General features: G+C 40.9%; 1 protein-coding gene across 3 annotated transcripts in view; it reads left to right on the plus strand.

Moving 5' to 3' along the window:
• HECW1 (HECT, C2 and WW domain containing E3 ubiquitin protein ligase 1) overlaps positions 1-18,486 on the plus strand; it is a 260,000-nt gene that overhangs the window by 180,610 nt on the left and 60,904 nt on the right. For all 3 annotated transcript variants that reach the window (XM_063405459.1, XM_063405467.1, XM_063405477.1), the window contains 5 exons: positions 2,376-2,518; positions 4,462-4,562; positions 5,878-7,248; positions 10,689-10,790; positions 16,030-16,180. In XM_063405459.1, the coding sequence (XP_063261529.1) occupies positions 2,376-2,518; positions 4,462-4,562; positions 5,878-7,248; positions 10,689-10,790; positions 16,030-16,180 (1,868 nt within the window). The remainder of the gene's footprint in view (positions 1-2,375; positions 2,519-4,461; positions 4,563-5,877; positions 7,249-10,688; positions 10,791-16,029; positions 16,181-18,486) is intronic.

The raw sequence follows: 18,486 nt of genomic DNA on the forward strand, positions 1-18,486 counted from the left end.
AAGGTATAGGGTTGGGCACTTGTCAGAAAAGATGGTGAAGGACAAGAGAACTAGGATTTGATGGTGGTTTGCTTCCACATCCAAAGATTACATTCCAATCATTAAATGTCACAAGAAATGTGTTTTCAAAAGTTATTGGTTATTTTTGAAAATGAATTTGTTAGTCTCCAAGTTCTCAAACCAAGGTGTTTCGCTGGGATCCATTTTTTTCCAGGGCTAGAGGCCCATTTGTTCTACAAACAAGGATTCTTTTTGGATTTTTTAGTGTGGATGGCATCAGCCTGAGGCACCTGCAGAGGTTGCCTTAGAAAAATCTTGCCTGGTAAGAATTAAACTAGATGAGAGCACCAACAGGAGCAACTTCATAGATAATGGAAAACTGAATTATGTAAAATTATCACTGTTTTACAAGCTGTATGCAAACCCATTTCAATGAGTTCACTCTTGATCTCAAACTGCAGTTGCTTCTAAATGGCAAAGCCTTTGAGCTCTGCCACAGGACACTTCTGGTCTTAAAAGCTTAGTTGTGTTTCCAAAATGCTGCTGGTTTTGTGTATGAGAACATCCTCCTAGAGGAAACATTTGGGAACTGTGATCATGGACCAGGGCCTGGTCCCAGGGCAGTCTTGGTATATCAAAATGCACTGATTTGGCAGCTGATGAAATCTAAACACAATTGGATTTTGCACTTTTTGTGGAATATCCTGGTGTTTGTATGTCTTGAGGCACAGCTGTTCAAGGGAAAAGGGGCATTTTCTCTGGCTCATTTCAATACATCTTGCTCCTTGGGTCTATACTCTCTACTCAGGTGCTGATTATTACTCTGGAAAAGGTCAATATGTTTCCTTTACAAGGAAGGAGCTGTCAGGCTTGGTTCCACGTGATAGTATGAAAATAAATTTCCATGTTGATTGTGATTTGCTTCAGAGTTGCACCACAAGAAATATATTATTGACCTCAGAAGATTCGGATCATTAAACCTACATTTTACTTTTCACTTGTGGACAGTTCACTCTTTACCTATGTGTGTGCATGCTCCACCCCACAGAGACTTTTAGAATATAGGAGTCAGCAGCACCAAAATGGAGAATTCATTAAATGGCAAATTGCTCTATGTTACAATTATTCATTTTAAGGTTAATTCCCCTCTTCTGCTTTCAAGTGTCATGAATTGGCGGTTATTCAAGGTTTTTAGCAAGTGAAACAGTAACAGTAATACAACTTACTTTTTAAGGCAACTTCCCATATACATGGGGAATTCAGGTTCTCCTGTTTGGTGCACTTATCTTAATTGGTAGCCTGTTGCAAAGATGTAGAAGAAAACAAGAAAATAACACTTCAGCTCTTGTTTGCATTGTCCTTTTCTGATTATTTGCATTTCTGCAGGATGTGATTAACAGAATATCCTGATCATATTGGTGTCACTGGAAGCTGTTTAAACTAAGCATTTCTGAATTAGACCATGATTCAATAGAGCAAATGATTTAGGGCTTTAACTCCAAGCCTTGATAACCCAGAGAATGATTCTGTTATGAAGATTGGGTTTGGCAGGGGGAAAGCCAGAAAAATCCTTTCATCTATCTCAATATTCACTTACTACAGAAGTTGTCTTCCAGATCAATACTGACCTCTCAGGTGAACAGTGATTGGACAGTTTTCTTACTGTTGTGCACCAGAGCACAAATGTGCTTTTTTGACTGATGGTATTCTAGTAGTAGAGGATGTTTGGAAAATTTATTATGACCGTTGTCATCATCTCCACACCTGAATTCAGCCAGTCAAGGAAAAAGCAAAGCCAAGTTACCTAATATATTTGCTCTTGACTACTTTGGGACATCTAGATATCTCCAGGTGCCCTAATGCTCCCATGCTTGTTCCTGTAACCTAAAATATCCTCCTTGTTCCTACCCCAGATTTGCATGCACACAGTCTCTAAAAGCTTACTCAAACATTACTTACACATAGATGTTCTTATGACCAGATCAGCTGAGACAGCAGTCAACACATTCCAATGCACTTGGTGACAGGAGCAGTTTTAGATGGTGCTGTTCCTGTTTTTCCCAGTATTGTTTGTTACAGTAGCCTGTGCTGTCTCTTGCCTTCTGGTTGAGCTCTTTGTGAGACTATGGAGTGAACCAGGTTAGGAGGAAGATCCAGATAAATGGTATTTTCAGAGTTCTTCCTTTATAAGCTGGGGCATAGATGAACAGAAAAGGAGATATTTCAAAACAATCTATCTGAAAAGAGTGATCATGTGTCCTTCACCTCACTAGATCCTCACATCGCTGTGCTGAGGTGTGCCTCACGGCTGTAGTACTCTGTGTTGCTGTGGCCCAGCCACCAGCTTATTGATCTGTGCCCTTCTTTTATTTCAGCAATTCAGCTTTGTCTCCCTGCCCACGGATGTCTTGGAAATAGAAGTTAAAGACAAATTTGCAAAAAGTCGACCGATCATCAAGCGTTTTCTGGGAAAACTCTCTATGCCGGTTCAGCGCCTCTTGGAAAGGCATGCCATAGGGTAAATTTTGCTGCTTACATTGTTTAACGAGTGTGTTGCTGTCCTGAAGTCCCTGATGATATATCATTTTTGCAATATAATGATGTTGAGGGGAAGTTATTAAACTGACAGTTGTCTGATAAATGGTGTTGGTTTTAATTAGAATATATAGGACTGTGGGCCAGACAGAATTCCTTCTATAACCCTATGCATGGCATTTTGAAAAGTGAGAGCTGGTATTTAGGAAAGAAGACTTTTTTATGTATCGTGGCTGTGAATTTGGAGAGTGCAATATTTGCAATTTGAATATTCTTTTAATGTTATCAGCAGGCTGTTTCATGTTTCAGGGAATTACCTATGGGCTAAAAACATGCCAGATCTGTTCCTCCTCTTTTTAATTTCTGGAAAGGGGAAATATTATAAAAATATATATGTGGCATGTTGTAACTAATGCTTTCTGACTCTACCCTGCTGCCAAGGAACAACCTTGAGCTCACAAGCGCTGCCCTGCTTCCCCATTGCATGAAAGTCCTGGGAAAGTGTATGCTGCCAAATAAGGAAGATGGATAGTAATCAGAAAAAGCCAAAAAGTTGGCTCTAAGCCTGTAAGAGCAAGGGAGAAAAAGAATCATCTTCTGAGGAAAGCATACGCAATGCAGTTTCCAAGAAGGCATTTCTGATAATTTGATCTCAATTCAGCAGAACAGCAGGAAGATGAGCTTGTTGGAAGTGTTTTTGAACAGCTGGTTCAGAAACTGGCTGTGATCTACCAGAAGGGACTAAGCTACCTCCCTGTTTCTCAAGTAGAGAAGATAGAGTAGCTTTTTAGAAACCAGATGGATAAGAACAGCTTGGGGAAGGTAGAACCCTGTAACTGGTAGCACTGGCTTTCCTCTGTATGAGAAGATTTCTCATCATCTTCTGATTATAACTTCCTATTTTACTTCCTTGTTGTAAACACTGTCTATCTAAGGATATACTTTGCCAAGAGCAGTACCTCCAAACTGCAGTAGATCTGGCTCAGTTTTAATACCATAGTGGCATTTAAATCTCGGACAAGCTGAGTGAGAAGTATGCACACAAGTTCAGAGAGGTCGTACACAATTCTTGAGGTCATCTCATTTATATGAGTTTCTGATGCATGTGAAACTATGCCATCAAGTATATTTGGCCCAACTGGAAGTGAACTATATTTCTTTCAAAAGATGTATAAGTATTACTATTTAGTGAACCCATTACACGTAAGAAATGCTTTGCAAAGATTGATTCAGCCTCGTTGTGGGCAGCTGGGAAGTTAATCTCTTCTGTAGTTTCATTCTGTTCTGAGGGGTGGATGAAGTGTGGCAAAGGGAGGGACCTGCACAAGGACAGAATGGAGTCATTGATCAACCTTGTCAGGAAGGTGTTCTCCTGATATTTCAGCTTCATAGAGGTAAGAGGGGTGGAAAGAGATGAAGAGCAGTCACTCAGACAGTTTAGAGAGAGAAGATGGTATGCGGGGACTGGCCTGCACAGGGTTTTGTAAACAAGAACAGGAAAGCTGAATTTTATGCACACAGAAGGGAAGAAAATACAGAAATGCAAGGTTCTACAGAAAGGTGGATGGTCAGATCTGCAGGGAAGCAAAGTCTTGTTACAGTAGCTGAAGTGGGAGTTGTTTGCTTCCCATGTTGCTATTTTCATACCCATACTGCAGAAGTTTCATTCCCATCATTCTCTCTATATTTATACATTTGTGCTTGTGTATCCCAGCAGCCTGTCTTACTCACTTACTCAGCTGTTCCATTGTAATTGAAGACATTGTCCTCTCCTCTGCCATTCGTTCTCTCGTATGCAAGTCAACATGCCCTCATGGCTGGGATGAATAGCCTTTATGTATTTTTGTAAGACACAGCAGATTTATCTATGCACAGTAGACATAGGGTAGGTTATAGTCTATTGTGACAATATTTATTTTCTTTCAGGGACAGGGTTGTAAGCTACACTCTGGGTCGCAGACTTCCTACAGATCATGTCAGTGGCCAGCTGCAGTTCCGATTTGAGATAACTTCTTCCATCCATCCAGGTAATTCTCAGTCCTAACCCATTATTTATCTAGATTACTAGAATTGTTTTTTTCTTTTTTTTTTTTTTCTTTTTTTTTTGCATTCTTTCTCTTCAGAAATCTGCATTAATTCCTGGCTGCTCTGGGACTTTTGGTACAGTCATGAGCAAAAGGAAGTGCATAAAGTCCTGCATCACAGGATGCATCGTGAGTCGCAATTTCTTCCCTCTTTCCCCTTAGGACAGAGCTACTGGTGTCTCATATTCCCCTGTTCTTGGCTGTTCCAAATACTCCACCACATCACTGGGAGAGAAAAGAGTGGAAAACTAAAGTCTCATCTGCTTCTCTTATCACCTGTCCTAGTGAAAGTATTATATGGGCTGTTACTTGTAGAGTCATCTGCATTTGAGCACTTCATAAGTAAAAATGAAAATGTAATAGCAAAGATGATTAGAAGATTTCTCTAATTTGATTCTTTTTAATGGAAAAAGTAAAATAAAAAATATTTTTATGTTCCACTTCTTTCTTCCCTTTTGGTTTGGTTTTGGTTCATGCTGTCTTGTAGTTATTTGGAAGTGATTGTCATGATGGTCTAAGGCTGAACCTTGGTTTTCGTGTTACAGTCTCAACAGTATTTCTCAGGGACTCTGCCTCAGGAGCTCTCTGCCCTCTCTGCTGCAGTTTGTCAAGCCAACAGCAGCTACTGCTATTAGTGGCTGGAAATAATTGCTTTTCACTTGCTGGAAAACCTTGACTATTTGGATGGCATTAAAGAGCCCAGGTTGTTTGACATCTGAGAGGAGGTGGAACAGATGAGGATCACATCAAGGGATATTTTGGGGGAAGTTTTCACCTTTCAGGGGTAGCAAACACAATTTTTTTACATTCCCTGTTGTGGAGTCTTGCCAGCTTCAGTGTGACAAGAAAAGTGTCATCAAAATCTCAGGGAAGACTTCCCTGATTCCCATAATATTCCCATAATATTTCCATAATATTTCCATAGTATTCCCATAATATTTCCTCTGATGCCGTTTTGGCGATAAGAGAAGTTTCAAGAAGGTGTTACTGTCAGGTAATGCTGCAAGGAAGCAGGGTGCTGCATGCAGATTACCACCAAGAGTAAACCCATGATTAAATCCACTGTACAATGACTGCCTAGCAGAAAAACCTTAGCACTTCTTTATAGTCACTCAGTTGCCCACTCATTTCACACTGTAATATATGCTTTTAATTTTCTCAGATTGCTGTGGATGCCTGTGCCCCCACAGCCAACTCTCTGGTTCAGTCAACACTTCTTGTTAAAAGAGTAAGTAATTCCTTTTCCTATCTCGTACAGATGATGAAGAGGTCTCCATTAGTGCAGATCATGAGCCAGCTGACCTCCCGGAAAGCCCTGTGAACAACCCCACAGAGGAAAGCCTCGGTGAGCCTCCATGCATCAACACAGTGACCTCAGAAAGTGCAGCTCCAGAACAGCTAAATGGATACAGTGTGAACAGTATGGATAGCCCAGGGGCTGTCAAAACACCTGGGGAAGTCAACCAGAACAGCTTAAATGAAGAGCTAGCAGGAGATGGGGAGGTTGATGCCGTGCCAGTTCCTGAGCCTTTGGAATCCATCCCAGGAGAAGTGCTGCCTTCTTTGAGTGCTACGGACCTCATGGAGCAGTCGGATCTGATGGCTTGCATGTCTCCTCCAGAGCCCGAAGTTAGGGAAAACAACAAAGTCAATTCTGGTATTCAGGGAGATGGTGGAGTCTTGACCAGCATAGAAACAGTAGATATTGATGAGGTGAGTGCAAATGTGCATGCTGGCAAAACCCTGGAGAAGAGTCAGGAAGAAGAAGAAGGGGCTTCAGCCCAGGAGGAGGAAGACAACAAGCTACAGCTGAGGACCACAGCAAAGAGGAAAAACAGGCCGTGCTCCCTGCCTGTGTCTGAACTTGAGACAGTCATAGCTTCAGCTTGCGGTGAGCCAGAGACCCCTCGCACACACTACATACGGATACACAACCTGCTCCACAGCCTGCCCTCGGCACAGATGAGCAGCGATGGGGAAGAAGAGCAAGATGGTGGTAATGGCAGGGAGAACGATGAGGATTCTACTGTCAAGGAGGTGCTGGATAAGGAGGTGGTCAGTGAGAGTGAGACCATGGCAGCAGAGCCTCCTCTGGAAAACGAGGCTGAAGAGAATTTCAGCCAGAGCACAGTGCCTCCTGGGACCTTGGATGATCAACTCTCTGACTTGAATGATGGGGTGCTGGATGGGGAACCCCCCAGGACAGGAAGTGAGAGCGAGTCAAGCTCCAGGCCCAATGGTGACAACGAATGTGAGGCATGCGACACCTCCTGCTACAGCCCCTCGTGCTACAGCACCTCATGCTACAGCACCTCCTGCTACAGCACTTCGTGCTACAGCACCTCCTGCTACGACAGTAACAATCGCTTCTCCAGCCATACGCGCTTCTCCTCCGTCGACAGCGCAAAGATTTCTGAGAGCACGGTCTTCTCCTCACAGGATGATGATGAGGAGGAGAACAGTGCTTTTGAGTCAGTGCCAGATTCAGTTCAGAGCCCTGAGCTGGACAGGGAGCAAGTGGATGGCTCCTCCCAGTGGCCAGATGAACTAGTAGCTCATGGTGGGAATCCACAGAGAGCCACAGAGGGTCTAGACACCCCAGTAGCAGGTCCAAGCAGCAGAAGAGAAGGTTAGATCCTGAGAACTGATGTGCTGGGCAACCCTGATTATCTAGATGTCACAGAAGGCATCAGATAATTGAGGTTTCAGATAGCTTACGGTTTATTTCTTATAAACTCGGGGGCTGTGAGCTGGGCCAGATATCAGGGAGGGTTGGATAATTGAGCCTGTCCTTAAAAATCCCAACAAAACCAACTAAATCAGGTAGGGATACATATATATGAATTACTGTAGATATACATGCATCATTATAAAATCAAGATCAGCTACTGTAGTTGTGTGGCAGATCAGCATTATCACATCCACCAACTCATTCCTTTTTTTCCTGGGATTTTTCCATATTACATGTCTGATGTGCTGCCATGTCTCTGGTAGTCATGGAGGACTAAATACAGGACCAGTTTGTGCTTGTCAAAGGGCAGATACGCTGATTTGCACCACATAAAGGTCTGGGCCAGTTTCTGTAAATGTTTGTTAGCCACACGTAATCGTAAACTCCTACAAACACAGTATTCGAGCCCCGTTTGTTCCAATTCTCCAAGTGTCAAACAAATGTACCTCAGATGTCACAGATCACAGGGCAACTCAACAGAGATTTACATTTTTTCTTAGATACTTTGGAAATTTAACTGTATGAAATAAAATTCTCATCACCCTATCCTTCCCTGGAGATAGAAAATAGATTCTTTTTTTTTTTTGTCTTTGTAATTTAGGTACTATTTTTTCCAATTCCTTCACAGTTACATTAAGTCCCTCCCTTTGGTAACTCCTTTCATGTTCTCTGCAGTTACATGAAGAAGGGGCATTGATCACTCCTCTCTTCTTCAGCTAGTGTATTGTTTTTCTCCAGCTGAAGAAGTAAAGGACTTAGCTGCAGCTCAGGAGTATGCAGCATGGTCATGAGGTGGGGGTCTTTGCATTCCCTAATTCTGAGTCATCTGTCTCCCTCTGTAAGTGACACCAAATTAAAAGGGCAGCAAAAGGATAACCTATTCAAGTATCGCTGAGGAACTCCAATTAAAACATTCATCTCTGTTTTCTTTTTCCATTCCCAATTTATTTTCTCACACCTTCCTTTGCCACAGACCCTACCTCTGCAGAAAAACAGATGTAAGGGTGTCCTTACACACCAGTCTAATACATGTAAATACTTTGTAGACAGCTGGGACTAGGAGATTATTGAGTCTGTAGAGCAGAATCTAGCACAAATAATTACATTTTCAGAAGTACACAGGCATAGAAACCCAGCTGCCTTCCTTGCAGGCAAGAGCCTTTGCTTGTGAACAGCATTTACATGCAAGTATAGCTAAGGAGGCACGAGCTTGTGTATGTGTGGGACCATATGTACAGATTTGGTGGTGGTTTTGAACTTTGTGAGCTTTTGATAGGGGATGTGGTGGGAGAGGGTGTTGTCTGCGTATGGATTCAGTGCAGCACCAAGACTTGAGCCTCCATAAAGGGCACTGCAGTGTTCATGGTGGCTTTGCCTTGTTTGGCTGAGCATGTGTCTGAAGGGCAGCCCAGCTCTTAACACTCCCTCGGTGTCACCAGGGGTGCCTCAGTCAGTGTGCACATTGCTTCATGACTTGGCCCCTGTTACAAATACAGTAGATGTGGTCACTTCCACACACTCCAGGTGGCTGACACTACCATGCTTCCTCTGGCTTGGCCTAACTATCTTGACTAGGGGAGAGTCAATTGTGGTGAGGTAAGTAAAGAAACATAGATGGGTGATCTGGTAGTTGATGCTACAACACCTGTAGTAACAGCACAGTTTTAAGGCTGTAAAAGATGGACTTCTAGCACTGAGTAATAAACTTATGTAACTCTGCTGTCTGTTCAAACATGCAGCAGATACATTTGTGAGATACGCCTATACACAAGTGGTTTAATGAAGGCATTTGACAGGCCATACGGTATCATCAGCGCACCTAGAAGAGGGAGTATTTTTGTTTAAGTCATTTTTCTCATTTCTGAGTGTGTGAGGTTTTTTTAGTTTTATACAAAATTGGCTTCTGCCTTCTTCTAGCTGTTGTTTTTTTAAAGAAAAACATACTTAATTTTTTCCTCTTTTTTTTTTTTTATATTTGATTGGTATATGTTTGGGGTTTTTTTACAAAATGTTCATCCTTAGGCTGTTAAGATTCTGTCATTAAAGAGAGCTAAACCAGCTAGAACACAGTGAGTTTGGCTTAGCATTCCCAAAATCACCAAAGCCATTCAACTTAATATATCTTTTTTCATAAGTTGCATCTTTCTGATGCAACTTATGAAAAATATTATGTTTATGCAGTTTGGAGTGTATCTGTATTAACAAGCCAAGCTGGAAGTTATAGTCAAAAACTGTTACCACACAATATGAAAATATGTTCATTAGTAAGATAAATACTCCTGGTTTCTAAGATTTTAAATACAAGCCAAGAAGGAATCTTTGTTCTAATACCTGTGAAGTTTTAGCATGTTAAGTCTAGGATAAGGAATGCTTTTTCATCCCTACTAGAACTTCTTAGTTTCTTAAAATGTTCTATAAACATTGACTTGATCTAAAGTTACTTGTTCCTCTCAGCAGAATGTGAGTTTTGACATTTACTTAGGTTTCATTTATTTCGTATTTAAATATGTCAGGGCAATTGGAACTAGATGATCTTTAAGGTCCGTTCCAACCCAAGCCATTCTGTGATTCTATATGTGAACATATATACAATGCTAGTGTTTAAAACTTACTCTGCACTGTATTCTGTGTGACTCTCCTTCTTCTCCTTCTTCTCCTTCTTCTTTTTCTTCTTCATCTTTCCCTCTTCTCTATCTCAGGTCTTCCTTCCTTATCTCAGATCCTGACTATATCTCACTATCTTTTGTCCTTCTCTTCTACCACCTGTCTCCTACCTGTTTCTGGTCCTTCTCTCATTCTCCCTCCTTCCAAGATGGACTCTTTGAATTTTGAAAAATACCCATGGAAGGGGATGATCTTCTGCTTTGCAGGGACTGCAAAATCCTACATAGGCAGCCACTGATCTTTGTGAAAAGGAGAAAAAGATCCAAGGCGGCTTTTAGCCTTGTATTCCACTGATAGAATGAGATAAAAGTTGGAACCAGGATTTTGCATGTTCCTGCCAGTTGCTGCAGAAGCTTCAGTTTAGTTGTACATGAACAGTATTTCTCAGAGATCAAGCCTGATTATTCTATCGCTTACATTTGTGTGTCTGTGAGTCCAGAATCTGGCCCATAACAGTTTAGCATTGACTCAAGCGATTTGAATGCATTATTTTAATACTTCTTTTCTATATGAGTTGTTATTAAAATAGTGCCTGAAAATAGGAATACCCGGAGATGCTAGTACGTCAGGTTAACCTATTTTTAAATAATCACTTGTTTTACAGTAGCACATTTTTTGAACCACGTTGTAAAAACAGTGAATGACTGTCAATGTCTTGAATATCTTGTCCATAGGTGATTGTCCTTTACTCCATAATTCTCAGCCAGTCAGCCAGCTTCCTTCTCTGAGGCCTGACCATCATCACTACCCAACTATCGATGAGCCTCTTCCACCAAGTAAGCTTTAGTTTTTTTAATTTATTGCATTTTTTCAGCTTTTCCTGTTAACTCAAAGAGTGTAGAGGTCAGTATGTCTTTCTAAAGAGCCCTGTCTGTTCTGTATATGCCTTCTCCAGAACCCAAGCAATATGCCCTTTGTTTCCCTTATCTGATCCTGACTTCAAGTGTTGTCATGTTGTTTTGGACAAGTTCCATAACCTCCCTCTGTGCCTTGGTCCATCTTCTTCCCTGAAATGAAGATATTATCCCCTTTCTCCAGTCAGTGTGTTCAACTTGAATGACTGGGATCTGTCAGTTGTTCTGGAAACCTGATTATAAGGCTTTCTGGGTGGTGTATCAGCAAAGTATTCTGATTTTTCTGTACTGTTTATCTCCAGGTTTTCTGTAACCAGCTTCAAAGATGGTTTAGGATGGCAGTCCCTGTGGTCTGTCAAGTCTGCATGCAGGTCCAGCAGCAGTCCTTCACAGTGAGGATGCTCCTGGGACATACAGGTCCAAATCTGAACCAAACCAGCAGAAGCTGGGAAAAGGCAGCTCATGTACAGTGATCTTGTTATATTGTCCTTGGATTTGATAATCAGTGAATTTTATGTTCATTATGGACTGTAGTAGAGTCTACACTTGCATTGAATTAAAATGAGAGGATTTTAAGTAATACGATAGATTAGCAGCCTGATAATATGGGATTTTTACCACCAAAGCACCTGCTGGAGTTGTTTTTCCTTCTCTCTGTAGCCTGTATGGGTTCCCGGGGATTACCCTGCTTCTTGCACTGCCGTTCGGTGCCCAACAGAGTGCACTCTACGCCCTGCAACGTGAGCTGATCACTTCAATCGAGAGCAGGATTTCACAGCCTGCAGTGTGCAGGGCCTCGCAAAAACAAGCAGGCATATAAACAAAGCGCTCTCTTTTCTTCAAAGCCCTAGACGAGACCACACTTATTTGGCCTATGGTGCCCTTGACAAATAATTCATCATTTGCCAACCATGCTGTCAGTATTCCCTGAGCTGAAAATAGCCCAGATGCTGGCGTCAGCCGCACAGTAGCATGAATGATTCAAATGCCTTTAGCCCAATGAAGTCTTGTTAGAGTCCCACTGTGGCTTGCCAGTGAATGATGAAATGGGAACGGTTACCTCTGTAACAGGGAAATATTTCTCTTCCTCCCACTCTTACCGCAATACTTTGTGGATGGGGCACATTCCCTGCTAGAAGACTTAATGATAGCACATTAACACCAGCTCAGGTAAACAAAATATACTGTGAATCTATTCCATATTCCTCCATCACCAATTTAATACGTTTTTCCTCTTTCTTATAGTTATCCTGAAAAGGCAAGTATTTCTACCATTGGTTTTCTCAAGTGCTTTCACAACAGGGTGTAAGGACATGAAATGCAATATGTAATGGTAAAGTACAGAAGTGATACCCCTTTGTAGGATTTTGTTTCAGCATTAGCATATAACACCATTTTTATAATAAAGGTTAACAATGTGGGCTTAAATACATTGATCGTAATAGGAATAGATGTACTGAGTCAATTTTGAGTGGGGAAAAAAGGTGAATTGAATAATTTCACTTAGGAAACTGTTTTCCAAAACTCTCCATGGAACTGTAATGTAATTTCAAAATTAAAACCATAGCCTTAATCTAGAACTTTTTCTTCTCTTTATTCAGTTTCACTATCTCAGTGCCTTTAATAACTTCTAATCCTAGATAAATAGTTCTTCAATCATGTGAAAGGAAAAAACTTCATATTTTAAGCCCAAATTATATGATCAAAGCTGGCTTACTTCTCACGTGCAATATTAGCTTCCATCTATAAGTAGAGGTGAAGGTAATCTGGCAGTGATGCAAGTTCAGGGTTGACTGCTTTTATTTAGGTCATGGAGAATCTTCTGGACAGTCCTCTTTCTCTTTTGAATAGTTTTCTGAATAGCTTGATTTCATCATAACCCCAGAACAGCTGGTCTCAGGGAGGAAATTTAATTTCAGACAGTTTTATTTGGGAAAATAAAGTAGAACAGATTCATTATTTATGTAGTAGTTTCATAATGACCTGTCTAAATGCTAAGTCTGATACGAGATTAACAGAAGATTTGCAGTGTTTGTGCGGCCTCATGACGGCATTGCCAGTCACCCCTTATTATGCCTGCGTTTGGCAACCCTACAGAACCGAAGCCAAGAAAAATACTTGTGTCCAGTTCAGAGCTGCTCTTTGCCGAAGGTGTGGCTGAGCTTGGAGAGGAGAAGACAATGTATTTTCTTTGTCCTGATGGTCCTGCTAGAAAAAGTTGCATCTTCTAATATAAATCAGAGCAGTTTCAGAGGCTGCTGTGAAATATGACTTGGCTGATGGAGAGGGATCACACGAGAACAGAATCCGTACTGTTACATCCCTAGCCCATGCTCTAGCATGCTCTTACTGTGAAGGTTAGATAGAGGTTAGTCTTTGTAGTAGTCAGAATCTTACTTTACCTGGAAAACTTAACAAAAGACGCTGAGGAAATTTGGCTGCTTCCTAGATCACCTTTGCCCCTGAAGTAGCATGAAGGGACTTGAGCACAGCTTGGAAGCAAGGTTCTGCCTGTCTGTTCACCTGTCAGTCTGTTTGTCTCACTGTGCAGGTATCCATCCATCTGTCCATAAATCTGGTATCAGTGACTTACAGGCTGTCTATGGGAAGGTAGAAAGTACACTTGCTACTCTGTACAACTAAAGTTGTACCTGCCACCCTCTGATAGCCTTCCCAGGTGACCAAAAGAAGTTACTCAGCTGACTAGAAATCGTATTGCAAGGAGCATGAAACACACAGTTTCTAATGTTTTAGCATGCCAGTGTCAGCCCATGGTTTCAGATGGACATACCTATAAAGCAGTGAATAAAGCAACACTCACTGACAAGTGTAGTTCATGTCTGTACATACTGCTGCTGTATGTCTGACACATCTGACAGAGACAGCCCTCCTGAAGTTATAATCCACTCTGACTTGATGTTTTCACTGTAATCTCCAAATTCTGGACAAGCTTTCTTACTCCTAAGTTTACAAATATTGTGCTTAGAAGCTTAGGAACTTTAAGTTGTATTTAATTAGACAGTACAAAATAGCCTGTAGAGCTGGTAGTGCACAGGGATGGATTATAAAACCTTGTTTGGCTGTGTAACTGGATATATTTATTCCTACTAAGTGTCCATCAGCAGGCTTTAGACCAATATGACTGATCGGTGTCTACTGTAGGCTGTCTAGAGTGTGGTTCTACAGCACTGCCTACAAGCTTCTAATTCTCTGTCAACCAGTATCATTCTTAACTTGTTATGAGGTACAGCAATAGTGTGGAGTGAGTGCTAGGATTTGTCCTTTGCCAGAAAACAGCAAGGAAAATTGAGATCTTCATGATGTTGAGCTGCATCATCTTATCATCTTGTCTTGGATCTGGTCAATGTTATTTCCTTGAGAATACTGCAGATAATGGATAGCTCCAGAAGGTCCATTCCCCACCCACAGGGGCACACCTGCCACCAGTGCCAGCATGCTCAGCAAGGCTCTGGCCTTTGACCCTCCTTATGTGTCAGTCTAATTTACCTCAATGTGCATATGTTGTATTTGATGTGCTTTTTTCACTGTCTTATGTTTTAGACATGGTTTTCACAAAGCTGTGATCTTGTTCTTGAAACAGCTACCACATCCTTAGGAAACTTTACCTGGAGGAGGAAGAGGGAGTCCTCTCCTTAAATAACGTAGTGATTTTCACTGTGAGAGATACTGCATGTTGTACCCATGGTGTGACTATAGCGTTTGTGTCTTAAAGAACTGTGGTACTTGCAGTCAGCATTGAAAGAAGCAATGCATGTGCTTATGGCTCTTCTTGTCTTGGAGTCTTACAGAAGATTTCTCCAAGGACTCCCAGTACCCATCTTTTAAGGTCTGTGGGATTCAGCTGTCAGGGGCAGCTGGCCATGGACTTCAGATAGCCTACACTTGTCTGGGATCAAATATGGAAATGGGTTTAGCCTGGGCCAGCATTCAAAGGATGGGAAGTGGTCATGAAGGATAGGTTTCTAGATATAGTAGGAGGAGGTGCAACTTCTGTCCTGCTCTCAGAGAATAGAAAATTAAATTCATAAAGTATGAAATTCAGATGATCTTGAATTTGATCATAGAAAACCATAGGAGGAGTGAACTTGCCAGGGAAGATGGTATCATAGTAAGAATATGGGAATATGAGGAAGTGTTTGCCCTCAAAGGTAATCACCATATGTGGATTTCTGTGTGAATGCTTGCATCTAAACTCATGTAGAAAGTATGTGCATGTATTTACATAGATATGTCATCAGCTGATGGGTCATGTGAGAATATGAAACTAGCAAGCCTAATTTATTCCGCTTCTCCTTGCATTCCAACCAATTTGATACATGGCTTTGCTAGCTAGCTCACTTCTGAATTTCTTCTGTTACAAACGCTATTTTTTTATCAACATTACCATTTTCCACAAGCCATCATATACCAAACTTTTTTTTTTAGTTTTCAATGATGGGACAACATAAACAGTAGCAGAAAACAATAATGATGGAAGGCTCAATATTATTCTGCAAACTCTCAATCTAGTTTGCATTCACGAGAACAATACTCTGTTTAGAGAGATTTCTAAGGTATGTCCAAAGAGTCTGTGATCAGTTTTCACTGAAGCCTTTAATTGCTGTAGGGTGTCCTTTGAAGCCACTTCGTAAAAGGGAGAGAAATTAAACATGTTTCTTCTGAAACATAACAAAAAAAGAAAACATGGGGTTTGCCATATTAGCTCGGGTGTAATCTTCTTGTAAGGGTCGGTTCTTTGTGGCTACTCTGACCTGCAGTGAATCCAGCCAAACAATATCACTAATTGAAAAACTACCTCATCCTTTTAAAAATATAGCCCGTATGTGTCACTGGTTTTTCATGGGCTGTGGTAGTGAACTACATGGCCTACCTGTGTGCTGCATCAAAATGTTACTGTATATGCATATACTGCATATATGTATATATAGACAAGCAAATAATATATATACTCATTTGAATGTGTACTTTGAATATATACACATGATATGTATTGCATGTAGGCTACATATATATGTATATAGTATCTCCTGTGTGTATATACCCTGTGTATGTGTGTGTGTCTGGATATACCTCCCACATGTAGGTTTTCCGGAAGGCATCACACTGACAGCATCACCCCTTCCTTTTTTTCCAACCCTAGATTGGGAAGCTCGGATAGACAGCCATGGGAGAGTGTTCTACGTGGATCATGTCAACCGCACCACCACGTGGCAGCGGCCCACAGCCGCAGCGACACCAGACGGGATCCACAGGTCTGGCTCCATCCAGCAAATGGAGCAGCTGAACCGCCGGTGAGCATTTGCACCTGAATTCCTTTGACATCTGTGCTCTCCTTTTTTCCACACTGCTCCGCTAGCTCCCTTCCTTCTCCAGTGCACCCAACTGACTCCCACCTTGTCCAAGTTCTTGTCCCTCCTGCAGCTCTCTTCCAGCCTGCTGGTGTGCCTGCTGTGGGTGTCTGCTGCTCAAACCCGCCCACAAGAGAAGTGCTGTTGGGGGAATGATGGTGCAAAACATTTCTAACAGCAGGAGGAGGCTTTTTGAAAACTTTTCTGAAATAACTACTAGAAGGGAAGGGAGTATTCTTCCAAAACATGGAGTCACTTTTGCGACTTAACTGTAGGATGGGTCGGCACCTAGTGCTGTGCTGCAAAGCTTTTTGGACCTGACTGCTACCTGAATTGCTGCCGTATCTGTGTGGCATTTCTACCCAAGCTAATTAGGCCTGTTGAAAGGTCTGTCTCCTTTTCCAGGGCAGAGCCGTGTTCTAATAGGACCGTGCACATTTCTAGAGGTAGACAGGTCTGCTTAGTGTTGCATTGAGCCCTGTAAATCTGTCAGTTCATTCTGAGCTGGCTGAGATAACTCTTAACGTCATTTATATTTTAGCTTTGTTTGACTAGTCCACACATAGATTTGTTTATCATTTTCTTCTTATGCATGCTTTTTAGACTAAATTTAAGAGGAAAGAAAAAAATAAACAGTTGGTCAAAATCATCCATTTTTGCTTAAAAAGACAGTTTGGGTTTTTTCTAATTCCTTGCTTATTATAATGATGCCATTTCTAGAAAAGGATAAGCAAGACTGAAATTATATTTTAATTATAGTATATAAAATGCCACAAAAGTTTTTTGGCCTTTTCTTCTGTTCTAAGAGAAAGATCTGTAGCTGAGAGAAGGATTCAGAGTTTAAAAGTCCTCTTTTCAGACTACTTTGAGTAGTCTGGGAGCTGCTGTGCCCTGAATAAGGAATCTAGGAGAACTGGGCCAAGCTAAACTGACACCATCAACACACTCTCAAAGAATAATCCTTTTTTTAACTAAAATTCATTATTTTGAGTGGTATTTCATAACATGTGTTATGTCTTGTAGAAATGAGAGAACCTGCTCCACATTTGTTTTCATTATAGGCTGCACATAGCTACCATGTTAATACCCAAAAAAAAAAAAAAAAAAAAAAAAAACCCAAAAAGAAAAAACAAAACCAAAAAACCCAAAAAAAAACCAAACAGGAAAAAAACCCAAAACTAAAGAAAGTGAATGTTTAATGTAGATTCTTTCCAGGACTTCTTTGCCATTTAGCATTGGTCTTCAAGAAGGATTTTAGCCATATCAAAGCTCAGACTATTTGGCTGTCACTTAAGGAAGTTATCTGCCACAGAAACCAGAAAGCTGTTGTGGAGATACATCAGAATTTTTCTTTCTTTTTTTTTTTTTTTTTTGAGGTTGAACTCATGTAAGTGCATAACAACCATGAAAGGAATAAGTGCTTATAAGGGTGATTTACCATTCGGTTAGTTAATCATTAAACTAGTTATCACAGCAGAAACTGAAGGGTAGGCAATGTCTTTGTGACCTCCTTCCCTCATATTATTCAGTGTTTTCATATAGGCTGTCTGTCTGTCTTGGCTATTTCTTGATTATCACTGGTTTGGGTTGGGAACTGAGAGTTAATAAGATGGATATTCTTTGAATCTCTCCATTTTTATTATTCATATATGCAGTTACAAAGGGGCAAGTATGGAGAGTTTCCAGCATGGCAGATCTCTACTTACGCAAGTTCCACTGGGGACTTTGCAGTTTATTAAACATGAAATGTCATGGCTTCTTGGGACTAAGGAAAAAAGCTGGTGGTTCTCTCTGCCAAGGAGCTCTGTTCATTTGAGAAGCTGAACACAAAGATTTCCTATTGTTATCTGTGAACTTTTTCTGAGATTCTAATAAAAGGGATTAATACTGAATTTCCTGAGCATTTCTCCAGTGGCAAGTAATTGCTGTAGTTTTAACCTGACTGTTACTTTTTTTTTGGTTATTCTAGTCCTAAATCTAATTTCAGATATGTCATGTTTCCACATTTCAGGAATGTCAGGAAAGCTACTTTTCATTAGTTATTATCAACACTGTGAAGGATTGGACTTTGTTTTAAGCCCTCATTTCAGAAATACTATTTTGTTGTGTTTCAAACTTAATGATTTGAAGTGTTTTTCAGCAAACACACCTAAGAATCATTTTAGGTGAGGCAACAGCAAACATAGGCCTTGCTGACAGAATTAGCAACAGCTTGAACTTTTGCTCTAACCTCAAACAAAATTTGGACT

Source organism: Prinia subflava, chromosome 1 (genome assembly GCF_021018805.1).
Source record: "Prinia subflava isolate CZ2003 ecotype Zambia chromosome 1, Cam_Psub_1.2, whole genome shotgun sequence".
Classification (NCBI taxonomy): domain Eukaryota; kingdom Metazoa; phylum Chordata; class Aves; order Passeriformes; family Cisticolidae; genus Prinia; species Prinia subflava.